The sequence below is a fragment of the Gadus macrocephalus genome, chromosome 4 (assembly GCF_031168955.1).
Source record: "Gadus macrocephalus chromosome 4, ASM3116895v1".
NCBI classification, from domain to species: domain Eukaryota; kingdom Metazoa; phylum Chordata; class Actinopteri; order Gadiformes; family Gadidae; genus Gadus; species Gadus macrocephalus.
Genome location: NC_082385.1, coordinates 3,859,014 through 3,884,135, shown reverse-complemented (window position 1 = coordinate 3,884,135; position 25,122 = coordinate 3,859,014). Strand labels below are relative to the sequence as shown.

Sequence of the window (25,122 nt, the reverse complement as noted above, 5' to 3'; positions counted from 1 at the left end):
AGTCCTCACTGGGTAGAACGTGCCCACACACACTCAATAATCCAGGGGTCTTGTTGACTTCACAGGACGGCAAACACCACTCGATAAGGAACAGCGATAATGAATCCTCTGGAGGCGCATGCCTGCGGCCCTGACTACACTACGTACGTACGTACGTACGTACGTACGTACGTAGTGTAGTCAGGGCCGCAGGCATGCGCCTCCAGAGGATTCATTATCGCTGTTCGTGCGTGCGAGTAATGTTCACTGGTGCAAAAGAGGATGTAACGTGCATCAGGAGACGTCTGTACAGACAAACAGACAGAGAGAGACAGAGAATCGTCCACCTCTATCCGAGTATGCATGCGTTTGTGCTTTTGTGTATGCATGTGTGTCTGTATGCCAATGCCCGTGTGCGTCTGTGTTTGCCCGTGCATGCATGTCTTTGTGTATGCATGTGCGTGCGCATGCGTGTATGAGTGTGCGTGATTCTGTGGGTACATACTTGTGTGTGTGTGTGTGTGCGCGCGTGTCGGTGTGTGTATGCGTGAGTGTGTGTCTGCGTGTGTGGTGCCTCCTACCAGTTGTTGCGGGCGATGTCGTAGATCCAGAAGGAGTTGCGGACGTTCTCCTCCCTCTTGTCCTTGTCCTTGCTGAGACCCGACAGGACGTGGATCTCGTTGAGGTCCGGGTCGATGGTGGCCCGCTGGGTGAAGCCCGTCATGGGGACTGTTTGGGGGGGGGGGGCAAAGGGAAGAATGTCATGACATCATCTCCTCCTCATCATCATCATCATCATCATCATCCTCCCAAAGGACCAGGCCGGTCTGGGTGATCGAGCCATCGGTACATTTACATTCACGACAGTTGTTTACCGGATGCCAAAGACGACCTACAACGGCTCACAGCCACATTCACACACCGACGGCGGAGTCAACCACGCAAGGCGACAGCCAGATCAGCCAGGAGCAGTCAGGGAGCGAGGCGTCTCGCTCAGGGACACACCTCGACACTCTGCTAGGAGGAGTCGGGGATCGAACTAGCAACCTTCCGGTTACCAGTCAACCCGCTCACCCTCCTGAGCTAAGCCCACCCTCCTGCGTCCGTCGTGGCGACACCAAAACATCCCTTACGTTATCATCTGTAGGATTGAGTTTTGTAGCGGTTTGTGTGGCGGAGCATCCTGCGTGTGTGTGGACAGCAGCAGGAGCCCGTTCTGAGGGACTCCACTGATTGGTTCGCTCGCCTGATGACACACGAGTTGAATCCGAAAGATCAAAGTGCTGTTTGGATGTTTGTGGCAGAAGCAATAACTCTAAATGCTCTTCAACTGAATTGGTTTCACTAAATGATGTGGACTAATTATATTGGTAACGGATGTTTCACTGAAGCAAGACACACACACACACACACACACACACACACACACACACACACTGATCTCATTACAACCACAGTTGAAGAATGCAAAACAAGGAGGAAGCCGCGATGTTCTTGGTTATTACTCGGTATGGACTCTATGAGAGAGGGAGCCTCACATTAAGGAGGGAGAGGGAGAGATGGCATAACAAGAACATAAAAAGAAACAATTATGTATGCGAGGAACAGAGTGGTTATTTATCAGAACAGAGAGAGAGAGACAGAGAGCGAGAGAGGTAAAGGAAAACAGAGAGAGGGAACACACTGTTTGGGCCATGCTGCTTCCCCACTGCCAGAAGACATTCTGTTCTTTCTCATTTTCTACCTCCCTCAATCCTACCACTTTGATTTTTCCACATCTCTCTCTCCCTATCTGCCGCTCTTTCTCTCGCTGGTCCATGTTGAATGTTTCCCTCTCTCCCTCCCCCCCTCCCTCCCTCCCTCTCCCTGGTGCCGGAAGTAGAAGCTGATTGGCGGTGGGCCTAAACACACACATACGAACGCGCACGCACGCACACACACACACAGACACGCACACACGCGCGCTCGGGGCTCTTCTGACCGGGGCCCTGTCTCTCTCATGTTGATATGCCGCAGATTTTGTCTGATCATCAAACTCAACTTTTGAAACCATATTTATATAGATTGCAATGGTACGACACATTGGAGGGCTGTAACTATTATAAGTTATATATATTATAGCATTTAAGTAAATGCCATGAAATAATTCATTCAAACCTTGCCGATACCTCCTCCTTAATTACCCGGTACTTTATTCTCTCCAGATCGCTTTGGATAAATTAAATGACCAAACATTAAAATAGGATAATAAAATACAGATAAAGCACATCAGAGTACCCCTAATCATACTATTACCGTCTGGGAGCCATATCATTTAATACCATTATAAACTAATCAATAGACCTGGTAATACAGTAAGGTGGTACTTTCACTTATAGGAAAATAAGTAGAAAGAGAGGGATGGGGGGTGTTACCCAGGAAGAGTAGTAGAAAAGAGAGAAAGAGATGCGGGTGTTACCCAGGAAGAGTAGTAGAAAAGAGAGAAAGAGATGGGGGTGTTACCCAGGAAGAGTAGTAGAAAAGAGAGAGAGAGATGGGGGTGTTACCCAGGAAGAGTAGTAGAAAAGAGAGAAAGAGATGGGGGTGTTACCCAGGAAGAGTAGTAGAAAAGAGAGAAAGAGATGGGGGTGTTACCCAGGAAGAGTAGTAGAAAAGAGAGAGATGGGGGTGTTACCCAGGAAGAGTAGTAGAAAAGAGAGAAAGAGATGGGGGTGTTACCCAGGAAGAGTAGTAGAAAAGAGAGAAAGAGATGGGGGTGTTACCCAGGAAGAGTAGTAGAAAAGAGAGAGATGGGGGTGTTACCCAGGAAGAGTAGTAGAAAAGAGAGAGAGATGGGGGTGTTACCCAGGAAGAGTAGTAGAAAAGAGAGAGATGGGGGTGTTACCCAGGAAGAGTAGTAGAAAAGAGAGAGAGATGGGGGTGTTACCCAGGAAGAGTAGTAGAAAAGAGAGAGATGGGGGTGTTACCCAGGAAGAGTAGTAGAAAAGAGAGAGAGATGGGGGGTGTTACAGTAGTAGAAAAGAGAGAGAGTGGGGGAGTTACCCATGCCCGAGTCCTTCTTGGTGCCGTCGGAGATGATCTCCACGTGGTCCGCGTCCACGTCGTAGCTGAAGAAGTCGTTGAGGTAGGTCTTGGAGCGCTGGCCCCCGAACACATACAAGCAGCGGTTCCTCTGAAGGGAGGGAGAGAGAGAGAGAGAGGTGGTTCTTTAATACTCCCACCGCATGGGCGGTGACAATGGTCGAGTTTCAGATCGTCTGCATTGGACCTCATTCATCAATGAGACTTGAGAATATCCGGCGGGAACTCGACAAGTTCCCATCACGTCAATTTGTCTTCATAGCAGACAAATTCGACGCATTGGACATCCCCCTTATTGATGCAGGCTGAGGAGCAAAGGTGCTGAATTTTCTGCAACCAAGGGATTTCTGTCGCCAATTGTAGTTTCATATTAAACAATCTCCAGCCCCTCATTCAAAATAAAAAATACATGAGTGATGAGGTCAAAGTTCACAAAAGCGTCTCCTTTTAATATGCGTAGTTTGGGAGGTGGCACCAGGCACGCCTCTCTGAAAGGAGTTATGTCATTTCTCACGTGGGAAATTCCACGTGGTAATTCCAACCAACCAGGGCAACGTTTTGAGATGTTAAGGGGAGTGTCTTATGTCCACACTTATTCGAGAGCAAATGCACAGAAAAGCAGACGGAAGTTGTTTTCCTGAAACTACCGGAAGTTTTGAAAGCCAGGTGACTCGTGGCATCGGAATTTATCACAGGTAATTCTGACGTTTTTCATCCCAGAATGAATTCTGACGCATGGCAAACGAAGCCGCATGCCTCAACTGAAACCCGCCTAATAATTCTATCTACCGATACCAATAAAGAATTGTATGTCAGAAAGACTTAACGCAGGCCCAGTGAACAACCTATAAAGACAAGAGTTGGAACGAGCTCAGGAGTGCCGCCAGGACCACAGAGTCGCTCACCGGCTTCTGCAAAAAGACTCCTCAAGGCTCACTTGTTCAGAGTTCGCCTAGACTCTGCAAAGCCTCCCCCCCTTCTATGTATTGTGTACAATGGCTCTTTAATAAAAGTATCGGAAGAATTCCCGATATATGGCTTTCGGTATCCGAACAACACTAATAGTTCCGATACTTTCCGACACATTACCGATACCAGTATCGGAAAGAAAAAAAATAATCAGGATATCCGTAATATCAGAAACTACTCTAATCGTTCCCATGGCAACCAAGGTGGCAGGCCCTCGCCCGGGACCCACCGTGTGGAAGAGCATGCAGTGGCCGATGCGGGACTGGACGTCCTCGGGGCCGGCGTTGCAGGAGTCGTCCCTGAGCAGGCTCCAGGTGCCGGCCAGGCAGTGGTAGGCGAACAGCCCACTGAACTGGGGCTCTGACGCCCGGCTGTCCTCCATGCTGCCGTTGCACGTCAGGATGCGCCCGCCGAACGTGTAGATCATGTGCTTCTCAGAGTCCATGCACATCTGGGAGAGCGGGGGGGGCGGGACATAGGGAGGGACAACAGGAAGTGGGCAGACGACGACGACGACGACATAGGGAGGAACAACAGGAAGTGGGCAGGGGGGGGCGGGACATAGGGAGGAACAGGAAGTGGGCAGGGGGGGGCGGGACATAGGGAGGAACAACAGGAAGTGGGCAGGGGGGGGCGGGACATAGGGAGGAACAACAGGAAATGGGCAGGGGGGGACGGGACATAGGGAGGAACAACAGGAAGTGGGCAGAGGGGGGCGGGACATAGGGAGGAAACAAAGAAAGTGGGCGAGTTAGACAGGAAATATTGCATAAACACATGAATGAAGGAAACTTGGGACTGAAAAACTCAGTTTGGACCGTGAATAAAAACTAAAATCCAGTACTTTACCTTTTCACAGTCATTTTTCATTTGTCGTAAGACATACTGTATATCGTGATATTTGGTTGTAGGAATGCTAACAATATATTGATTATCGCGATATTATCGGTATCGCGGGCCATGTATCGCAAGATACCCTGTGATTGCCACCCCTAGGGCGCAGGTTTGCGGTCCTAGAGACGACTGGTTCAGAGGCCCCTTTGGAACGGCCCCAGCAGTGGATGCTGCAGCTATTTATCCTCCAAACAAAAAAAAAAATAACAGAGCCTGCATGACTCCGTTTCCTTGACGACCAACCCCCACCCTCCCTCCCTCTAGGCCTGAGACGGTGTGCAAACAAGACAGAGAGGAGGAAATAGCTACACACAAACACACACACACCGCAGCCCGTGGGAAATCACAACCAAGCCATCGGCACCGCGATCATAAAACTGTTGTTAGTGATTCTCCAGAACCGACTCGGTCTGGTGGCTGTCGAGAGGAGAACGACTGCGCTCCTCCTCTCAGGAGACGACAGAGCCACGACGACGCACATCGCCCGCTAACGCTCGAGAGGATTGTATGGCTCGGGGACGTTTCAGTGCGACGTAATAATCAGAAGCGCTACCGGGGACTAGAGGCCGAGTCCACTGGGCCACTTCAGAACCACACACCGGCTGATCTGATGTAGACTGGGATGGCTTTAAGTGGCTCTTCATCCGTCACTCATTCCTTTACTCGTCTTATTGTCAATTATCCATTTATTTATTGATCTCATATGTATGTCCTGTATTCTATATCCTTCTCATTCAATCATATTTATCGACTCATTTGCGTCACCATCTGTAGGGATACATCTATGTGTGTGTGTGTTTTCTTCCTGTCATATCGCCTGTACACAGAAAATCAAGTCCATACCTCATCAGAGCCTCTGTTTAAAGCTGCACTATGTGCGTGTCCCCCTTAGCACCCTCTAGTGGCCAGAGTTGAAGCTACAATTACAGCTACATCATTTCCAGACGAGTTCCTACTTAAAAACGCTCTGCTCCCGATCTTTGTTAAGGGCGTAACTTTCTACAATAGAAAAGTGTTGTCGTGACGGTTTATATAAATGGTTGAGGGTGGGAGGAGCTGGGCCTACCTGGTGGTCGAACACCAGCTTGGGCCCCCCGTCGGCGGACGTGTCCTCGCTGAGCAGCGTCCAGGCGTTGCCGTCGATGTCGTAGCGGTAGAAGTCGCTCTTCAGGGACTTGCTGTTGCGGACGCTGGAGTCCAGGTAGCGGCCCAGCGTGTAGATCTGGCGCCGCTGGGAGTCCATGCACATCTTGTGGCAGGAGCGAGCGCTGGGACCGCTCTGGACACATGGACACATGAACATGAACACGTGAACACACAGACATGAACATGAAGACACGAGCATGGTCACCCACAGACATGAACAGACATTAACATATGGAAATGAACACATGAACACACAGACATGAACACATAAGAAGCACAGAAATTAACACATGAACATGAACACATGGAAATGGTCCCCCGGACATAAACACATGAACACACGGACATTAACACATGAACATGAACACACAGACATGAAGATATGAAACACTTGAACAGGGAAACACAAACATGAATGTGAACAGATGAACACAAACACATGAATATCAGGGTTTTTTCTAAACAAGGGAACAGGGGCGCTGCGCCCCGATACTCCCGGCGTGCGCCATCCTACCGAAATGCCGACTGAACCTGTCAGACTTGGATCTGTACTTACATGCTGCTGTACAACATACACTATTTCTCAAAACGATCTTTTCTCCGCGAAAATATCCCAACACCACCACCTGACAATGTGTCTGATCCTCAAATAACTTATAATTACTCCAAAAATATTCCGATCCGATCCGAGTTTCCCAGACCGAGTCGACATGCTAACGTTAAAGTTATTAGCAGCTAGCTAGCTAGCTACTATGTATTTGAATGGGTTTTTGGTCTAGGCGCTAAGATGCTAAGCAAGTATACAAGACCAGTCCAGTTCTCTCTGCACAAAGCTACGGGTTCCCTGTTACCAGGGAACCCGTAGCAGGGAACTAAATGGCAGCTGCACGGCCGAATTAGCCCAATAAAAGTGTAGTAACCCAGAGAACCAGCTACAACATAGTTTTCATCCAAACGAGCCGTCTTTAGCGAACGGTGAATTGCATTGGCTTCTACGAGCAGTCGGCTTTCAGCCGCGAGCTTAGGGACCGTCTGCAAAGTGCAAAACTGAAAACGACAACAATAGTAACATTTCTATAGCGTCGCCATTATTGACTCTAGAGCCCCAAAACTTGTTCCATAGAGGCATGGCACAGGAGGTCTACCATGACTAACGCTACCCTGAACCACCTCCTCAGGATCAGTATTGAGGGGCCTGCAATTGATCAATTTGATTTTGACAAGGCAGTGAGCCGTTGGGGCAGTCTCAGGAACAGACGGCTGCTGTTGTGATTTGTCCTACTTAATAAAAGTTTAGCCAATATTTTTTAAATTTGTCGTGTTTATTTACAGGGTAAAGTTGTACAAGTCTACCAAAAGTTGATAGTATTTTAGTTTTTCAGGATGACCACAAGAGCTAGAATTTCTCTCTAAGATAGCCTCAGAATGTACCATTTAATCATTATTTTTTCAAAGGCTTCGCGCCGTGGAAGGGGGAGACCCCCCTTCCACGCCATCCCCCGCCTCGGCCGCGTTGCTCCCTCGGCTTTGCGCAGGGGTCTGCTCCCTGCTACTTTTTTTTTTTCTAGAAAAAGCCCTGAATATGAACACATGAACATTGACACATGCACAACATCAACAAGTGGCACTCTATTGCCATCTCTATAACAACCGATGGTTAGGAGACACACACCTTGATACAGTCCGCTGACATACAACACACGGACACATGCCTTATGCAGACGTACACCGATATGTATGGATAGGAATACACACATTGTGGTGGCCCAGGCGCTGAGCAGTGCCCCACATGGCCACATGGTGGCCAAACAGGCAGGCAAAGGCAGCCAAGGGGTGTGGTGTTGGATGAGAGGTACTACTCTAAAAGCTGTATCAGAGAGACCCCGCCCCACTCAGGTGTCTCAGCTTACCACTCACAGGTGTGCTGAGGTAGCCCTGCAATCAGGAGGCCTTTTAACCCCACCAGAACAAGCTGAAGACAGACTGGCTGGAGGAGCGTGTGGAGACCAGACACACACTGGGCCAGTCTCGTGGTAAGAGGCCTGTGGCCCAAACCTCTTGACTCAACTGAACCCTTATAATTAAATTACTTCCAAGTGGCCCGAAGGACTGTTTCTTTGATCTGTGTAAATTGTGTCGTGCTGATACGAGTGCAAAGGCCTGCAGCTGGAGAGGAACCCCCAAAACTCCCAAGAGGAACCAAGAGCCGAGCCAGGGCGAAGAGGTCAGCGGCAGGGACCACAGACCCCACTAAGCTTGGCCTGTCCTCTCTCTCTCTCTCTCTCTCTCTCTCTCTCTCTCTCTCTCTCTCTCTCTCTCTCTCTCTCTCTCTCTCTCTCTCTCTCTCTCTCTCTCTCTCTCTCTCTCTCTCTCTCTCTCTCTCTCTCTCTCTCTCTCTCTCTCTCTCTCTCTCTCTCTCTCTCTCTCTCTCTCTCTCTCTCTCTCTCTCTCTCTCTCTGCCCCCCATAACAGGAAGAGCCAGACAGAGCACCCTGACATCAACCGCCGACCCGGTGAAGATTTGAGTTGCCTTTTCCCCCCCCCTCCTTTATAAATAAATGTTCACCGCAAAGCCTGTTTCTGCCTGTTGGTTATCCCACTGTTGCGCATCACAGACCAGGCGCCCACAACATATGCTCAGAAACATATCGTCTTGGTCAAACCAAACACATGCTAAGAGCAACCTCAGCAGCCCGGCGGTCCCGCGGGGCCCACCTCCTTCTCCGTGTCCCTGGAGATGCACGTCCACTGGTTCTCCTGGACGCTGTAGGCCCAGAAGTCCGCCAGGTCCTGGGTCCCGTCCCAGCCGCCAAACAGGTACACCGTTTCTGCAAGAACAAGGACCACAGCGCTCATAGGGAGGACGCACACACCCATCCTCCAGCATCTCCATGACAACGACATCCTCCGACGTCTCCGCGACGACGGGTACACCGTCTCTGCCACAGCAGGACACACTCGAAACAGGAACATACCCCGTCTCCATGAGAACAAACCTCAACTGGTGTGTACCATGTCTCCGTGCAGACAAACCTCCACTGGTACGCAATACTCCCATCTCAATGACAACAACCCGCTACAGGTACACAATACTCCGTCTCCATGACAACAAACTTCAACAGGTACAAAATACAGCATCTCCGTGACAACAGAAATCCTCAAGTACACCGCGCCTCACAGAATACTATTCTCAACGAGAACACTGAGCCTCAACGACAACATAAACAAACATTTTACAGGCAGACAAAAAGGTTTCACTGTGACAACGTCAATCATTTGACATCCCCTTTGAAAGGTCAAAGGCCTTGGGCAGGGTTTAATTGGGGCCAATTGGGGCCAATCAGAGCCAGCCAAAAAGGTTTGGGCCACTGAGACACCTGAGAGGCCGGGTTCTTACACAATTTGAAAAAAAAAAACTGTCACTCTCTCCCCAACACACGGCTGTGAGTGCTCATGTGCGTGGTTGCACTAACAATGCTGGCCTTTGTCCTGCGGCCCGCCGGCAGGAAAGTACCTTGCTGAAACCTCACAGAGCAGTCTGCTAACAGTAGCCGGGACGCCGGGGAGACAAAAGGCCGGCTTGATGTGCTCTTTTAGAAATGCCCGGCAGGTCAGCCCTGTGTCAGGGTATGTCAATACTCCAGACCCGGACCTGTGTCAGGGTATGTCAGTACTCTAGACCTGGACCTGTGTCAGGGTATGTCAGTGGTATTCCACAAGTGGAATACCACTGACAGTCCACAACGTAACTGAACACTGCGCCTCCACAACAACAAAAATGTTACAGGTAGAAAAAAGGTTTCTCCATGACATCACTCATTTGTCCTCCCCTATGAAAGGTCAAAGGTCCTGGGCAGGGTGTAATTGGGGCCAATTTGAAGGTCATTGAGACACCTGAGAGACGGAGCTCTTACTCAACACAGACAGCTCCGTCCGTGTGGGAACATCAGTAAATTTCCATAATGAACCCAAGGCTAGTTGTGGAAAATTACAGACTGGCAACAGTCAACACGACGCTCAGTCACGTCTCTCTACCTCAGTGAAGTCGCTACCGAGAGAACTCTACTGACGCTGGTTTGATCCGGCAGTGACATGGCTAACGTAGCTAACGTAGCTCCCTCAGAGTAGCACTTCCTTGTCTTCAAAACTATGGGAGACTGCGATAAGCAAGACTTAATGCGGGGCTTCAAGACATCTGAGACTGGGTTGGCACGGGGCAGAAGCACGTTGTTTAAACAGGGGGTCTTCTGGTTGATGCATTGGGGAGGATCTTGGGAGATGGGTGGTGTTTCGGGTGGGGTCGGGGGGTCTTCTGTTTCCCGTACATGTGTGACTCACCCGACTGGACGTCAATGACCATCTGGTGACCGCCTCTCATCCCGGGACGGTTGTCATCGGCGTCACCTGGAAGGGGGGATATGAGAGAGAGAGAGAGCCAGAGAGAGAGAGAGAGAGAGAGAGAAAGCCAGAGACAGAGAGAGAGAGAGAGACAGAGCGAGAGAGAGAGACAGAGAGAGGGAGAGAGAGAGAGAGCCAGAGAGAGGGAGAGAGAGAGAGCCAGTGAGTGAGTGAGTGAGTAAGAGAGAGAGAGAAAAACAGACAGAGCGAGAGAGAGAGAGAGAGAGAGACAGAAAAAGGGTGAGTTATGGGAGGTACATCATATTGGTAGGAAGCAGATGAGTGGAGGGAGGGGGGAAAGAGGAGGAGATGGGAGAAGGGTTTCAGCTCAGGAGGGTGTCTACATGGAAATACTGCTGCTGATTAAATGTGAGATGCTGTACGTAAGATTCAAGGGCTTTAATTTGAGGATATTCGGCTAGAAGCGCTACAGCGATCCGTCAGCGATTTTCTGTTCTAGTTGACTGCGCGCCTACTTCTGTGTGAGATCATTTAAAGGTTAGACCCCTCCCCCATTTCTGACCAATGAAAGGGGGGGGGGGGGCTCTGCCCTGATTGGCTTGGAAAATCCTTCTAGCCTCAATCACATTGGAACACATAGCGTTATCACCCCGATGGCGGTCTCTTTTTCAGAACTCTATAAATCTTACCTACAGCAGCAGTAAGCGATCCAGGCCTTGCTAGCTAGGAAGCCTGGCTAGGAGGCCTGGCTATAAGGCCTAGCTAGGAAGCCTGGCTAGAAGGCCTAGCTAGGAAGCCTGGCTAGGAAGCCTGGCTAGAAGGCCTAGCTAGGAAGCCTGTCTGGAGTAACGGTGGACTCACTGTTGGGGTCTCCTCGGTTGGGCTCTTGGGCGTTTGTACCTTTGTGGCATTTGGGCAAGATCTGGCTCCACCTGGGCTTGTACTCCTGCTGGCTAATGTACTGATTGAACAGCCCGTCTGTGGAGGAGACGTGGCAGAGAGGGGAGGAACACGGTGCGTTAGCATGGCGATCCAGATGGAGTAATCCGAAAACGCTGAATGGAATTTAAAGACAGGTATGTTTGATAATGTGGAGGTCATTTCCAGAGACAAAACAAAGAAGAGAATCTCACTACAAACCAAGACATTCCAAAGAGAGTCAAAACTCACATTCTCCCTGAGAACGAAACCCAAGGAGAGTCAGTAAGGAGAGAATAGTAAGTGACGAGAGAGCGCGAGAGGCAGTGAGGAGAGAGAGACTCAATGAGGAGAGAGTCAGTGAGGCGAGAGTCAGTGAGACAGTGAGGAGAAAGTCAGTGAGAAGAGAGAAAGTCAGTGATGAGCGAGAGAGTCAGTGAGGAGAGAGAGACTCAATGAGGAGAGAGTGAGTGAGGCGAGAGTCAGTGAGACAGTGAGGAGAAAGTCAGTGAGAAGAGAGAAAGTCAGTGATGAGCGAGAGAGTCAGTGAGGAGAGAGAGTCAGTGAGGAGAGAGAAGAGTCAGTGAGGAGAGAGAGTCAGTGAGGAGAGGGAGTCAGTGAGGAGAGGGAGTCAGTGAGGAGAGAGAGAGAGTCAGTGAGGAGAGAGAGAGTCAGTGAGGAGAGAGAGAGTCAGTGAGGAGAGAGAGAGAGTCCATGGGGAGAGAGAGAGTCAGTGAGGAGAGAGTCATTGAGGAGAGAGAGTCAGTGAGGAGAGAGTCAGTGAAGAGAGAGACAGTGAGGAGAGAGTCAGTGAAGAGAGAGACAGTGAGGAGAGAGTCAGTGAAGAGAGAGACAGTGAGGAGAGTGAGTCAGTGAGGAGAGAGTCAGTGAAGAGAGAGTCAGTGAAGAGAGAGAGACAGTGAGGAGAGAGTCAGTGAGGAGAGAGCATCAGTGAGGAGAGAGAGTCATTGAGGAGAGAGTCAGTGAGCAGACAGAGTCAGCGAGGTGACAACAGTAACAACGTGTTTACGATGCGGACGGGCCCAGTACCTCCGACGGCCTTGTCGATGAGCTCCTCGCAGGAGTCAAAGTCCCCGCACAGCACCAGACGGTCGTGGAGGTGGCTCAGCATGGGGTGCTCCAGCGCCACGCGCGTCTTCTTCTGCAGCGACTCGAACGCCTCCGTGTAGTTGTGCTGCCGGAAGTGCTTGAGGCAGAGGCGGATGGCTTCCTGTTCCCGGTACTGTATGGTGAGAGGGTAGAAGTGGAGGTGGTGGAGGGGTTGGTGGAGGTTATGGGGGTGGAGGTGGTGAGGGAGATGGTGGAAGTGAGGCGAATGGCAGTAAAGGAAATGAAAAAAAAATTAACAACAATTATTACAAACATTATTACAACCCCAAATCTTTTTTTTTGCCATATTTTCAGAAAGTGGAAATTCTATTGTTTGTTTTGATATATTCTCCACCGTTTACTCTCTTACCCAACACTGTTTTTTAACATCATCATTCGATCAGAATGTGGATGTGGGCCTTATTCAGCTATCGGCCATCTTGGTTTGATACGAGTTTGAGTACCTCACTCAATTCCCCGCCGAAGCTAGCACATAGTACCAAGATGGCTGCAAGGTGAACAAGGCCTATGGTGATCCACCAGGAAGAGGCATGCATCATTGATTAGGACCGTGAGAAGCTCACCTTGCTGTACCAGTTGAGGCAGGGCTGCACCACGTCTGGGTCCTCGATGCCGTGGAGCTCGATGTACCAGATACTGAAGTTAAAACTAGGACCCCACGACATGAGAGGCACTGGGGGACAGGGAGAGAGGGTCAGTGAGGAGAGAGAGAAGAGAGTCAGTGAGAGGCGAGAGAGAGAGAGAGACAGAGAAAGAGGAGAGAAAGAGAAAGCGAGAGAGAGAGAGGGGAGAGAGAGAGGCTCTACAGTGGAAAGTTAATATATAATTAGACCTTGTTTTGGAACCTGATTGACAAAGTCATGTTCCAGAGTAGACAAGCCTGGTTCAGAACGAAGTCAGTTAGACATTCATTACAATCTCTGCGATCTTGCTCAAGGGCAAGGGCAGCTTGCCAACACACATTCCTCTTGAAGAGGAACTCAGGCTTGGTCTTTCTAGTCGTAAGGGAGCACGGTTTACTGTCAGAGACCGTACACACGGAAGTTGAAGGACAGGCCTCACCTATTTTGACAAATCTGCAGGGGAACATCTGTTCCTCGATCTTGTGTTTTAAGGTAAATGTCTCCTTATTGTAGTCGTTCTTAAGGCCGCTGGGAGGGAGAGACAGAGAAGAGGAAGCACAAAGTCCTGTGGTCAGTTCACTCGTTATTAATGTACAGATTTAAAGGCAGGAAGTGATATTTAGACAGTGAATCTACAGAGGCCAAAAGATTCTCAGAACACACAACCCTGAAAAAAATACTTTTTACTAAAGTTTTTAGCATGCTTTGCATATGCGCCTTCGTTTAAGAAAATATAAAAAAAGGCTAAATGCCATCAATCACACCAGGTGTAAGTGTGATGAGCCGTTAAAAACAGTTTTGAAAAATCTGCCTCTTCTGACATCACAAGTGGTGCACCTAGATGTGTGGATAGATCAGTCTACCAGCCTACCCAGTGGATCTATCCGTCATACATCTAGGTGTACACACCCACTTGTGAGGTCAGAAGAAGCAGATTTCAAAAATGGCTTACCACACCTGGTGGTATAATATGTCACCTTTAACAAAGCGGGTGTCACACGGCCTCTACCTGGACAGGAGCTCTGTCATGTTCTCCTCACTCATGCCCCCGAACACCTTGAACTTCTTCAGGTTGCACACGTGAGTCTTCTCATACTTCCCGAAGGTGATGCTCTGTACGATGGCCGGCCGTTCCAGTTTCAGTATCAAGTACTGAAGGGGGGAGGAAGAGACAAGAAGAGTAAACGGTACAGTACAGGGACATAATATTCTATGAAGCAATGCTGAAAAAACTAATCGACAAGTCTGGCGATTGTACACGATTTACGCAGCCTCCTAATGGCGGGGCCAGGGTTTTAATATAACGCTGAAATCACAGCCATAAACGAGTCGTTCGTCAAATCACTGTGTCCTATTACGATAACGAGCGACAGGAGACAGCTGATCCAGCGACTCAACAGGCGGAGCTGGAGCGAGGGTGATGATCCGACCCCAGAGACCAACGCCTTCACATCCCCTCCATGGAGAGGACAGACCAGCCCGCCCGGTCACCCTGGGAACAGTCCCCCATTGACCTGCTCTGTGTTTCTGTCTGGTCTGGTGAAACATTTGCTGCATGCCGACTGGGTAGTGGGTACACACTGTGGTTCATCTCCGAACCACTTAGTCAATGAGAACACATAAAGAGCCGGTGGTATCGAATTTTAAACTGCATTTCTCTGGGGTACGTTGGGTTCCTTGTGGTAACATAACTCCTCCTGCTTGGCTGTACTTCATGCAGAGCTTCTCCTTCGTATCGCTCTCAGACACACACACACACACTCACTCACTCTCACACACACACACACACACACACACCAGGAGGGGTAAGGAATCTCATCAATGTTTCCCTCTTGGACCCAGCAGTGCTATCTATGCCACTGGATTCCAATCAAACTACTTCTTGCAATCATCATTATCAGGATTGCCCTGTGTTGTTTGTTTTGCCTCAGTCATCCTTATACACACACACACACGCATAATCATCACACATCGATTGTGCTGATCCAACCGTGTAGTCTTTGCCAATTTTCTCTGATGCACCTGCCTTTCATTTTGGTAATGGGAAAGACAGACAGAAGATCTATCATCTATGTGTTAACGACAACCACACACACAAAGTGTGCCGCTCATTTCAAATGCTGGTATGAGCGACGATAAGGGGTTGAGAAATGAATATTGTAACAGCGATCTTACTTGTGGTGGGTAGTTGCTTTCTGAAGACCATCTGGAAGACTGATCGTTGGGTTTGTCCACCAAGATGTTTCTGGGAGCGGAAAAGTCTATGTCAAATGAGGTTCTGTGAGTGTGCGTGTGCATGTGTGTGTGTCCAGATGACGGATGTGTCTAAAATAAAGGCCAGAGTTTGCTAACTACTGCTCAGTAAGCGTCATTATTGACTTATTCATCATTATATACATGTCTCTTTATGTAGAGAAGGCGTGGCTATTTGTACTCGTGATTAGTGTTTGTTTATGTGTGATGACATTCCATTTATTCTTGTTCAGATTACTGGCAAGCCATCCATCTAAATTGATTGCATCTTTTAACATTTATGCCCTTTATAATCCTCTGTATTTATCTCGACAGATTATATTCGGAGTGCCTGTGTGTGCGTGCGTTTTCTTTGAATGTGACTTCTGCTGGTTAACGATGTCAATAGTTAGTGGAATGTTTACCACTGACTAGCTGCTATATTAGCAAGACATCCAGACCGGTTTGAAGCTACAAGTGCTCCAAACGCTGGTCATGTAAACTTGTAGTTCTGACAACACGTACGTAAACCTTCATCATGTGCTAGTCTCTGGTGTTGCGGTCGACTCGTCCTAGGATGTTGACAGACGCCTGTTTAGCTTTGACCATATCTGCTGGTTATCTCTACAGCAGCAGGAGCGCTTGTTTCGTACACCCCGGCGGCCCACGCGTCACACGGCGGAGTCACAACACAACATGCGGTGCAGTGAGTCCGCAACTCTTTGGCATGTGTGTGGAAAAAAAACCACTAAATTGTTAATGTATGCAGACCAGTTCTTGTATGGCCAAAGCTTCAGAACGTGATCGTTGCAATGAAGCCAGTCCACAACACGCGGCGTTTGACTCTAGTGGGTATGAAGTGTGTGGACGATTACGTAACAGCCGGGCGGCGCCGGCGTCCAAACCCAACGAACCGGCGGCTATACAGCAGCTAGCCCGCTAGCCGAGGAGAAGCTGCACTCCGCGGGACACGTTAGACACACCGCGCCGGATGGGCGGGAGAAATTACCCCCGCAGGAGCCAAACCTAATTCATTCCTCTGCCCAGTTAGTGTACATGTTACTCACTCAGGTAAATACGTGGAAGAATAAGAGCTCCATTTAAAAACGCCGAAGGAGAGCACCCTGTTCTCGGGAACGACAGCCATCTTGTTGCACAAAATAACAAGCAGCTAGCAACGAGCTAGCTGCTAGCCGCCGCTGGCAGTTTGAGCTGAGGCCTTAAAGGCGCAGTACAGTGTTTTGGTTAGGGGGAAACCAGCCTCGATTACATTGATTTACACGTATGAAATGATGTTACGATTTACTGTAGCAGAATAATCTTTCACTCATGCTTCACTCCTTTCATTAATATCGTCAATAGCCTGTGGGAGATGTATTATCCACTGGGTAGACTCCTGGGAAGATGCAGCTGTCCTAGTAAACATGATCTCCTCTTCCAGCTTCAGGTCCCAGGGGAGGGAACTAACGGCCCTCAACCTTAAATTAGTGCCATAATTCACTAATGTGATAAAAGATGCATTCGGGCGTATTATATTATTCCACACTCGTAGATATTAAAGGCACCCAGTGCAACTTTCGAGGCTTAAAAATAAACATTCAATTTCTAGTCTTTTTTACACGTAGTAAGTTTCAATAACTCCATACCATTACATACCGACATTTAAGCAGCAAAGATGAGACGTCGTTGTGTGGTGAGAACTGATACAAAATCGATAACAACAACAATGCCGCCATTTTCTTTATTTTTTGTAACCTACAATAAATAAAGCAGGCTTCCAGTCAATGGAAAAATGGCTTCTCCCCACCGGCGATTGTTGTTGTTTACGATTTTCTATCAGTTCTCACCACACAACAACGTCTCATCTTTGCTCCTTGAATGTCGATATGTAATGGTATGGAGTTATTGAAACTTACTACGTGTAAAAAAGACTAGAAATGGAATGTTTATTTTTCATTGAATGTTTACATAAAGTTGCACTGGGTGCCTTTAACTGGGAGCGCGCAAATGATCTCTGCGCGCGCGCAAAACAGCCTCTCGCACGCGCAAATTACCTCTGCGCACGCAAAACAGCCTCTCGCGCGTAACAGCCTCTCGCGAATGATGTTCTGCTCTCGCGCGCAAATTTAGTTTTGGCACTATGGGGGAGGGAAGCAAGGCAGGGCGGGCTTTCCTATGATTGGCCGTTTCTGAAGCGCGATATTTGATTGACAGCCCTCCTCAGCCCTCCTCTCATTAAATTCTGAATTGTACAGTAATTGGCTGAAACGATAGTTACGTATTGTAACTCTAGATTCTATGAGTATATTGGGTTATCCCTCGGCGTGAGCCGTAGCACTGAAAAATTTGTAATCCCCGACCACCAACAGCGTGTGCCTCAATTATGTCGGCGTGCGGCGTGCCTCAACGACGTCCGCATTTCGCAGATATAGTTGGGCGCCGGCGGACGTTCTGCTCCCAATAAACAGCTTTTCTTCAGCTATTTAAAGGACAATGTGGCCGACACTTAAAAGGCTGCGCCGATACTCATAGAATCTGGAGTTACAATACATAACTATCGTTTCAGCCATTTACTGTACAATTCAGAATTTAATGAGAGGAGGGCTGTCAATCAAATATCGCGCTTCAGAAACGGCAAATCATTGGAAAGCCCGCCCTGTCTTGGTTCCCTCCCCAATAGTGCCAAAACAAAATTTGCGCGCGAAAGTCGAACATCATTCGCGAGAGGCTGTTTTGCGCTCGCGCGAGAGGCTGTTTTGCGCGCGCAGAGGTAATTTGCGCGCGCGCAGAGATCATTTGCATGCTCGCAGTTAATATCTACGCGTGTGGAATAATATAATACGCCCGAATGCATCTTTTATCACATTAGTGAATTATGGCACTAATGTGTCGCCATACAGCTGCAGAAAGGTAGCTATGCGCTTCGGAGAGAGGCAGGCTCACATGGCCACCGAGTCGAGCACCAGCCCCAGATAGCTCACAACCCGTAATGGTGTAAGGTTGCTCTTGGTAAAGTTGACCGTGAGGTTGAGTAGAACCCATCGAGCTGTTCTTGTGGTTCTACTTCGATGGCACCCTTCCCAAGGAGGGTGGCTACTTCCTGTCTCAGGCGAGGGATCTGTCGGGATTGTGGACCCCAGTAACTTTGATCCTGCTGAAAGTCTGTGGTCCGAGCACTGGCGAGCATACAAATTAGCAACCAGGCTTAGGCGTTAGCACACGAGAAACGCTGCCAAACCGAAAGAATAGCACAGCGACTGAAAAATTTGCCGCCGACTGATGCTCTAAGCAAATAAAAGCAAAGGTGGAAAGGTGATATCAGCTGCCGCGCTAGCCGATGGTTACGCGTAGCCGACACACTTTACTCACCCCTGGCCGCAGCCGAAATCGAGCAAATTGCAGGTCGCAGCCTTTGATGGACGAAGTCAAATCAAGGCACCAACCCTTGGGTTACAAGGCTACTTGCGACAAGCTAATATGGTATTTTTACAACAAACAATGTTTGTGTGTCCTGCTAGTCCGCTACCGCGAGAAAATAGAAGGAACAGATCCTCGGGTGACTTACGATATATATAGACATTCTCGGGTCACCCAGGTGTCACAGGTGACTTTGTTGGTATAATTAATCGACCTGCGCATGCGCGTGATGGAACATCCAGTGCTAAAGCACGTCAGTAGGAATGAAATAGAAGTCCAAACCTGGTAGAGAAATGAGCATGAGTGGATCAACACACACACACACACACACACACACACACACACACACACACACACACACACACACACACATAGATAGACTCCTTTTGTTACCCAGGGATTTAAAAGGATATTAATTAAGATTTACCTCATTAATCTCAGATGGGGAAATAAGGAAAGGGTGAGGACCCGATCGTCAATAATTAGGAGATAATTGGATTAGTTGAGGTAAAGATGTGTGACTGATGGGTTAGAAGAAGCCGCGTACAACTGATCCCTCTAATTTTGTAACCGTTCCACTGTTTTGATTCGCCCGTGGTGCGACCGTCTTGGTTCTAAGGGCTGGCCTAGCAGTGGAACTGAGTGCAGCTCCTCATGGCTGCATGATCAGAACGAGTTCCTGCCGAGCACACACGAACCCTGACCGAACCACTGGTCTGAGACCCCCCCCCCCACCTCTGAAGACACATCAGTGTGTTGCTCCCAGCTCTGATTCCATCTATTGTTGACCTGGATCTCATGTTGAGGTTAGAAAGCATTATGTGGCGATAGCCTTCTCTGAGAGATAGCTATGACGCAGCAATAACAAAGTACTGACGTCGACGTGTCCTCCTGAAACACTTGACTCTACCCGCACTCCCCTTTGTTTTCTTTAGAAACAAAGTCGCACTCGGACGGGTTTGGGTCGTTCCTCCCGCTTTCATCTGAGGCTTTGATCCTTCTCTAAACCACTTGGAAGTCACTCTGTGTGACACAAGTGTGTTCTGCTCGCTGAGCCTGTGTGGATAAACATCTGTCTGCATAGGGAGTCAACAGGAGTTTCTCTGTCCACCCTGAGGGAAAGACGGTGTTGGTGTGGATGAGTGAGGAGGTCAGGGCCTTTTATCATCAGTATACGTTAGCATCGGTACAAGTTAGCATCAGTACATGTTAGCATCGGTACATGTTAGCATCAGAAGACGTTAGCATCAGCCAGACGGAGCTAACTGCTGGTGTCCTCCCAGGCTTTGCTCAGAGTGTCCGTGTTGATGAATCACTCCAAGATGGCCGAGGGCCAGCCGGTTGGATCTCATTTCCTGAGGTCTTTCTGGGTCTCAGGTCCTGGGGAGTCCAGACCTCTTCTTTGGTTACTGCGAAGAGGAGGGGGAGGAGCTGGTGGACACACACACACACACACGATCAGAAGATGAACACAGGCGTACCATGGCTGGGCATGTAATGCAGAGAGAATAAAGTTTTATTTCATATTTTTTATTTTAGTCTATCAGCAAGTGCTGTCAAGTTCCGACGTGGCGTTTGAGTCCCTTTAATAACTGCTTCTAAGAGTAATTAATGAACTCCTCCTTGATGTGTGTAAGGGTCTTATTAGGAGTTTACTGGCCTTTTTGAAATATATGACTCTGCTTTCTAACAGTATTATAATTAAGACTGTTGAGAACTTAACCTTCAACACCAATAGAGCGTAGACGGGGCTATCTATTAAATCTGTTTTATTCTAATTTCGTGACGTGTTTTTACGTGAAGCACATTGAGTCTGCCCTGTGTATGAAATATGCTGCATCAATAAAGTTTTAGAGGGTGAACTATAATCCCAGCCGGATCGGCCTGCCATCCTGCTAACGCTATAAAGGACACTGAAGCATACAGCTTCTCCAGGGCCGTCCCATGTTGACGACATGCTGCGGTGACGTCAGAAACTGTCTCGATGATTGTGACGATGACGTCATCGTGACGTCACTCCAGCCCAGCCCAGGGCGGGACTTTCCCGTCGGTGTTCGTTCATGTTCATGATCACCGCTTTGGGTGACTGACGACGTCACACGGGAGCCGTTAGGGTCACGGCGGGAACATGCTGGAAACCTCGACGTCATTCATGTCGTTTTCGGCATCGCCACCAAGAGCAGCACCGTCATGATGATTAAGCTTTACACAACAAGAAGAACAACAAAAACAACAACAACACATCTACATTCAACATGCGACACACTCGATGCGGCGACACAAACAATAACCGGGGTTCCCATCGTTACTGGTAAGTAGGTTGAGGACTGGTGATGAGTAAATAACGCGCGCGCGCACCGCACGGCATCTCACCGCCCCGCCCGCAGGCAAGGCGCGTATCACGTGGGAGGTCCCTTTAAGTTTCCACTGACAGCGGCCCGCGCGTGTCACACGGACGTGATATAACGAGGAGGAGGCAGGAGCAAAGAGACACGGAGTGGAGGAGCAGGAGGGGGAGCAGGAGGAGAAGGAGTGGAGAGACACGGAGTGGAGGAGCAGGAGGAGAAGCAGGAGGAGCGCGAGGAGCAGGAGGAGCAAGAGGAGCAGGGCCAGACCCAGGCAGTCCTCCGTACGTCACCCAGCAGGCTAGTTGGACCGGGAGCGGGAGAACCAGCCGGAGTCTGGCAATGTCTGACGGGCGCCTCCACCTCACGCGGGACTCCTCGCGCCGCGGTTGCACCTGCCGGGCCGACGACGCATCCCGTCACTCTTCGGGAGGACGGACACGTCGTCGGTGAGTACGCAGCGTCACCCCCTTCAGCCGCAAACGGGACGGGAACTACTTTCCTCGCTAAAAAAGTGTGTTTAGAATGTCCGCGTTAATTTTGCTTTTTGGTCGATACGCAGTTGTTTGGCGGAAGGGAGGTGGGGGGCTTCAACCCGTAAACGCACCTGCGGTAGGTGCGAGCCGGATGACAGCTGAGCGGCTCAGCTGTCATCCGGCTCGCACCTACCGCAGGTCCGTTGGTGCGCGTCTATGTGACGCCGCCGTCGACAGGTTAATGAAGGAGCGCGTCTGCGCCGCGCTGGTGCGGTGGCGCACGTATAGCCTATGTGACGCCGCCTTCGGCAGGTTTAATGACGGAGCGAGTTTCCGCGACGCCTGAGCGCAGCTGCGCAGCTGCGCAGCTCTTGGCGCTCGGGGATTCTTCTCGAACCCAGTCGCAGTTCAGCGCGCTGTTTTGGCCGATCTCCGCATTCCTGGTGGCGTTGCGCAGATTGAAGCCCCGACGGAAGTAAACACGTGTGGATTTGGCTTTGTTGTGGGGGAAATCAGTGTGTGTGTGTGTGTGTGTGTGTGTGTGTGTGTGTGTGTGTGTGTGTGTGTGTGTGTGTGTGTGTGTGTGTGTGTGTGTGTGTGTGTGGAGCTGGGACCACCCATCCACCGTCAAACAGGTTTAGTGAAGTATAGGCCTATGGTGTTTTCAGATGGGATTCGGCAACTATATATTACTTTATAATGTTTGAATGTGATTGGTTTATTCCTCATGTCTCTGAATATAAGATGATGTTGTATATGCATTATAAAATGATTGCAAGTGCGCAATTAAGGAAATGTCTGAAAGATCGGCGCTGAAATGTGGACTGGCCCATGGTCAGATGACGCAGGTTATATAAAAAATATATACGCAGTTGATAGGCCTATAATAATTATTCGGGTCTTATTGGTCATTCGAAGTATTGATGTATCAAGACCTTAAAGACATGCGCCTGACTATTTGGACCCCCCCCCCCCCCCCCCCCCCCCCCCCCGGACCTTGTCTGGATCTGGAGTCTGTGTTTACTCTCTATCCAACTCTATCCAAAGGATCCCTGTTTATCCTGCCCAAGCGGCTGGAAATAACTCATTATGTTACTCAAATATTCCTTCCGGACGTCCCCTGAGAAGCATTGGTTGCTAGGTGTGAGAAATGCAGGTCTTCAGGAAGCTGTTCCCATTGGTGGTGCTTGGTCAATATTAAGGGCTTAACGCATTGGCGACCGGCCGGTCATGGTTTATACCAGTTTGGAAGGGATGGCTTCGATACCATTTATTTGAGCTTTCTTGTCAAGATGAAGTCCCATCTGTGCTGTTGTGTTATTAACTCGCTGGTAATCATTGCAGAACTACAAATAATAATAATAATAATAATAATAATAATAATAATAATAATAATAATAATAATAATAATAATAATAATAATAACAATAATAGGCTACAATTAAAAAAAATATTCTGAAATATTACCAATGACTGACTGGTCAACTAACTACAAATAAAAAACATAGTTAATTGCATAGAATTAATGATGACATGATAATAATGATATTTTGAAATAATGTTTTTTTTTAAAAAAACATACATTTGAGCGTTTGGGTAACATAAAGGTTTGTTGAGCGACTTTCTGTCTGTTTTCATGGCGGCGGCCATCTTGATGCAGATGAGGGGCTCGGGTTGTGTTCACAGGGGGTCCAGAGCGGGAAGGGGCAGAGCCGCAGTCTGGGGGCGTGTCTGTCTTGATTGACACGTAGCACTATAGCTACTGACACGCCCTCAATCTAAATCTTTTATTCAAACACGATAAACAATTTAATGATTCGAGGTTCACTTATGTGGAAAGGAGATCTTGAGTTGATGTTGATATAAATGGACCACTCTGGCCCTCTCTCTGTTTGTGATGACTTCCTGTGGCCAGTAGAATACTTCCACATTCACTTCCCCTGCATGGATGTGGTCTGCGTGGTATTTTTGTTTGTTTGTTAACCACTTCTGTTACTGAAGTAGCGAGAAAGCCTTTTTCCTGCTGTTTTGACGTGTTGGACTTAAAAATAGTACTTTGCATCGAGTAGCATCTTATCCTAGCTATCTTTGTTGTGTACGGGGAAGGGGTTAACCTAGCGATTGTTGGTGCTTGGCACTTGGATCTATGAACATCCTTAATGTACCGACAGCGATATATTGTTGTTTCTCTTTCTTCTGACAAATGTACTTTTTACAAGTCGCTTTGGATTAAAGCGTCTGCTAAATGCCCTAAATGTGAATGTAAATGGGGGGACATCAGCTAGTTTTAACCCGGTGGTGGTGGCTCCTCCATGGCTCTGTCCCCCACCTCCTTCCCAGCTGGAGGTCACTGGGCCGGGCCCGTAGCGGGGGATGTCTCCGCTGAGTGTGCGGCCGGAAAGGGGTGCACCTGTAAGTGTCTCTGAAGGAGGAGACGTGTACCACGGCTAGACTGTCGGCTGACCAGAGGAGGAAACAGAATTACGTTTGGTTAGGAGATTCCCCCCCCCCCCCCCCCGATAATTAGGTATTAGGTGGGTGAATTGATTTGTGATTTGATTTGAGTGTGTGCGCGCCGCGCGCATGTGTGTGTGTGACTGCATGCCTATGCATCTAAATGTGGTCTTCCTGCGGTACCTTTCAGTTCCGTATCAAGCAAACACGTGGGGCTCAGTCTGCGTCTGCGTGCACAGAGGTAAGAGCCAACGCTCTTCGGTCTACTGTGGGATGCAATTGAGCTCCTCTTTACTGAGAGAGGGAGAGGGAGAGAGAGAGAGAGAGAGAGAGAGAGAGAGAGAGAGAGAGAGAGAGAGAGAGAGAGGGAGGGGGAGAGAGAGAGAGAGAGAGAGAGAGAGAGAGAGAGAGAGAGAGAGAGAGAGAGAGAGGAAGGGAGAGAGAGAGAGTCTGTCTGTTTCTTTCTCTCTCTCTCTCTCTCTCTCTCTCTCTGTCTCTGTCTCTGTCTCTATCTCTGTCTCTGTCTCTCTCTCTCTCTCTCTCTCTCGCTCTCTTTCCCCTCCCTAGTAATTCGGTCCTGATTCTCTCTTTGCTCCCATAATGCATTGCGGCCCGGGCGCAGAAGAAAGGCACCCGTTTGTCACCCAGGGATCAGCAACACACGCTGTCAACCCAAGAGTGTGTTTTTTGTGTGTTTATCCTTTGTGGGCATAATTGTAGATCTGTTTAGTGTTTACAGTTAGATTCAGCAACCTACAACACAGACTTTTGTATGTGTGTTTATGTTTGTGTGTGTGTGTGTGTGTGTGTGTGTGTGTGTGTGTGTGTGTGTGTGTGTGTGTGTGTGTGTGTGTGTGTGTGTGTGTGTGTGTGTGTGTGTGCACCCCTCTGGCCCACACTGGGAAGTGACGCAGGAATCAAAAGAGGGGCGAGAGAAGGTAGAGCTGCAGACATTACACTGCTGCTGCAGAGAGAGAGAGAGAGAGAGAGAGAGAGAGAGAGAGAGAGAGAGAGAGAGAGAGAGTAAGAGAGAGAGAGAGAGAGAGAGAGAGAGAGAGAGAGGGGGAGAGAGAGAGAGAGAGAGAGAGAGAGAGAGAG

At 48.9% G+C, this 25,122-nt stretch overlaps 1 protein-coding gene across 4 annotated transcripts in view; it reads right to left on the bottom strand.

Moving 5' to 3' along the window:
• The window catches only part of mkln1 (muskelin 1, intracellular mediator containing kelch motifs), a 21,579-nt gene extending 5,031 nt beyond the window's left edge, over positions 1 to 16,548 (bottom strand). Inside the window, exons 1-13 of one of the 4 annotated variants that reach the window (XM_060048688.1) lie at positions 16,400 to 16,548; positions 15,276 to 15,345; positions 14,110 to 14,252; positions 13,540 to 13,628; positions 13,041 to 13,150; positions 12,397 to 12,589; positions 11,290 to 11,406; positions 10,408 to 10,473; positions 8,785 to 8,897; positions 5,990 to 6,202; positions 4,259 to 4,480; positions 3,022 to 3,151; positions 561 to 708 (exon numbers count right to left, since the gene is read on the bottom strand). In XM_060048688.1, coding sequence (XP_059904671.1) covers positions 561 to 708; positions 3,022 to 3,151; positions 4,259 to 4,480; positions 5,990 to 6,202; positions 8,785 to 8,897; positions 10,408 to 10,473; positions 11,290 to 11,406; positions 12,397 to 12,589; positions 13,041 to 13,150; positions 13,540 to 13,628; positions 14,110 to 14,252; positions 15,276 to 15,345; positions 16,400 to 16,479 — 1,694 coding nt within the window. In that variant the 5' untranslated portion in view covers positions 16,480 to 16,548. Of the gene's footprint in view, positions 1 to 560; positions 709 to 3,021; positions 3,152 to 4,258; positions 4,481 to 5,989; positions 6,203 to 8,784; positions 8,898 to 10,407; positions 10,474 to 11,289; positions 11,407 to 12,396; positions 12,590 to 13,040; positions 13,151 to 13,539; positions 13,629 to 14,109; positions 14,253 to 15,275; positions 15,346 to 15,857; positions 16,011 to 16,399 lie in introns of those variants that run through there. The other 3 variants (XM_060048689.1, XM_060048690.1, XM_060048691.1) reach the window with 3 other exon arrangements.
• Positions 16,549 to 25,122: the final 8,574 nt, after the last annotated feature.